Raw genomic sequence first — 2,528 nt, 5'->3', positions numbered from 1 at the left:
TTTTTTTTTTTTTTTTTTCAGTGGCCCTAATCCTCTTCCGTACCAATGGGATGGATTAAATGCAGAGGTAAATTTTTCCAATGTGAGATCAATACAGTTTAATTAATACGTCTGCATACAAAGACTTACCATATAAGATAGATTTAGTTAATATGGATCATTGTCTAAAGTAAAAAAAAAATTGTTCAATTACAGCAAATATGTGCTTAAGGCTTTAAAGTGTCCTTTACTAGTTAGATTTCACATGACAGAGCAACACTTGCACTTCTTCCTCTTCTTTGCCTCATTTCCAACACTGCTTTCTCCCTGGGCTTCAGGTTGTGCCTCATCATCATCATCCAGTGGAACATCTTGAAGGGTTTTGTCTTGAGGCTTTTCCTCCGTCTGTTCTTCTCTTTCCTTTGTTGAGGCCGACTGAATTGGAGCAGAATTCCCTGGCTCTACTACATATTCCTCTCCATCCTCAGTAATAATCACATGCTCTGCGGTGAGCATGCCTTCGTAGTCCTCTTGGTTTTGGACATCCTCAGGTGTTCCGTCAGTGTAACCCATGAACACCAGTGTGACTGGACCTTCCTCCAAGCTTTTACCTTCCAAGTTTTCCAGAATTTCTTCAGTGTCTTTAGTTTGATGATCCGTATTTCTAACAGTAAAACTCTGCGTCATCCTCTCTGCTTCCATTTTGTTTTCAGAGTTATCTAACTGTGGAACGTTTTCTTTTGATGTACCATTAGGAGTGATAAAACTCAGGCTGTTATCGTCTAGTTTGTTTCTGCTTTCTATATTCCCAGCGGTCACCTCTGGCTTGTTCGGTGTTACCGTTACTTCATCAAGCAGCACCGTCATCCCGACATCATTGATGACGCTCAGTATCTCACCAAGCTCTTTGGTGGAAGGTTCACCTTCCAATCTGCCAACCGTGTGGATGCTTTTCCTTCCATCATCAAAGATGGTCGTGGATGTTGGAGCAGCAGGAGCTGAGGAGATTGGGGCTACCGATTTAACAATGGTGGCGCCCGTCTTGGGGTCTCGCTCCACCTGGATGGCTAACATCCCAAGGACTGCAAAGACAGAAAAAAAACTATATTCACAGAATCTTAGGACATAGAGAGAAACTCAGAACACATGCAGATATATAATTGGCAGGTAGGCCAGCATTAAGCTGATTAGAGTCATTAGAGACAAGTTTTTCTCCTTTTTCAAACCTTTTTCTGATCTTTTATATATATTTGTACCCTGTTTTATATATTTACACACTTAAACCAAATAAAAATAATAACTGAACTTAATTATTATTGTTTATAAAACAAGATATCTAAATAATCTGCAAAGAGACCATCCCTCCTGATGGGCATCTCTTCACATTGCAATAGGGATTTTTTTTTCTTTCCAGGTTTTATAAAATATATCGGCACATGAAACACGCTTATGTTGCATTTTCTTTGAGTTAGGCTACAAGGTGCACATTGAATATTATTTTTATGTGATCATTATTTAGTGTTTTTCAATAATTCTCATCATTACTATCTCCATCTCCATGGATTTGAACCTTATCTTTTACTTACAGTGACTCTTAAACGGAATAAAATCTGCTCATAATGGGCAGAAACAAATAAGTTTGCACATTATAACATTTCCACAGGAATCTTTGTTTTTGATCACCTGCAAAATGTCCCATTACTTTACCTACTTGAAAAAAAACATTACACGTTTGAAATTTTGAATCTTTAAAAATCAGGCCCTACGTTCATTAAAATCCAACTTTAAATCCCATTTGTTAAGAGTTGCTTTGACTGTTCTATTTACATTAGTTTACGTTTGTAATCCACCTTTTATGTATCTGCCTTTATTATTCCATTATAATGTCATTTTCCCATGGACTTTTTTAATAGTTAGCACTTTGCATTGTTTATGTTCACTAAAATGTTCTACACAAATAAAATTGCCTTGCTTTGCTTATGCTGTTACATGGATGTCAGCTTCATTGAAAGGTGATCAAGGCAAAGGTTAATTTGATGTGGGGGCTTTGTGCAGCTGCTGTGTTGCAGCACAATGGTAAAAACAGCCCAATGTGGTAAATCCAGCTTTTTTTTTTTTTTTCTTAAACACAGGCCTCCAGCAGCCATAAAAGATATGAACATAGACAAACAACAAACGGCTTAAAACAACATTGTTCTCAGACTGCTTACTGCAGCCTCATCCTTAAGTTGTTCCCCTGGGGCTTAATTTTGTTACAAAAACATTAAACAAACACATCTTTTGTTGCAGAAAAGGAGGCAAAGAAAACTAAACAACACATATATCTTTATTTCTTTTTATTTAAATCTTTTATTTTTTTTTTAAAAATATATATTTTTTCTTACCGGATCGTCCATCTTGTCCACTGTCTTCATGAGACATCCTCTGTGCCATTTGATTGGATAAGAGATTTACGGCTGTCAGTGAAAAAGAAAGCATGTCAGCAGGAATAATTCCCTTGAAAACCTTCCTTGGATAATCAATATACTGTCTTTGCAATGACTCAAAAA

General features: G+C 36.8%; 1 protein-coding gene across 2 annotated transcripts in view; it reads right to left on the bottom strand.

Moving 5' to 3' along the window:
* Positions 1-2,528, bottom strand: part of LOC107094081 (paralemmin-2-like) — a 22,417-nt gene continuing 19,889 nt past the window's right edge. For both annotated transcript variants that reach the window (XM_015389490.1, XM_015389489.1), the window contains 2 exons: positions 2,364-2,435; positions 1-1,061 (listed from right to left, as the gene is read on the bottom strand). In XM_015389490.1, coding sequence (XP_015244976.1) covers positions 241-1,061; positions 2,364-2,412 — 870 coding nt within the window. In that variant the 5' untranslated portion in view covers positions 2,413-2,435 and the 3' untranslated portion in view covers positions 1-240. The remainder of the gene's footprint in view (positions 1,062-2,363; positions 2,436-2,528) is intronic.

Source organism: Cyprinodon variegatus, unplaced genomic scaffold, assembly GCF_000732505.1.
Source record: "Cyprinodon variegatus isolate N-32 unplaced genomic scaffold, C_variegatus-1.0 Scaffold462, whole genome shotgun sequence".
NCBI lineage: Eukaryota > Metazoa > Chordata > Actinopteri > Cyprinodontiformes > Cyprinodontidae > Cyprinodon > Cyprinodon variegatus.
Note: the sequence above shows the minus strand (reverse complement) of the source record. Positions and strands in the feature narration are given on the sequence as shown.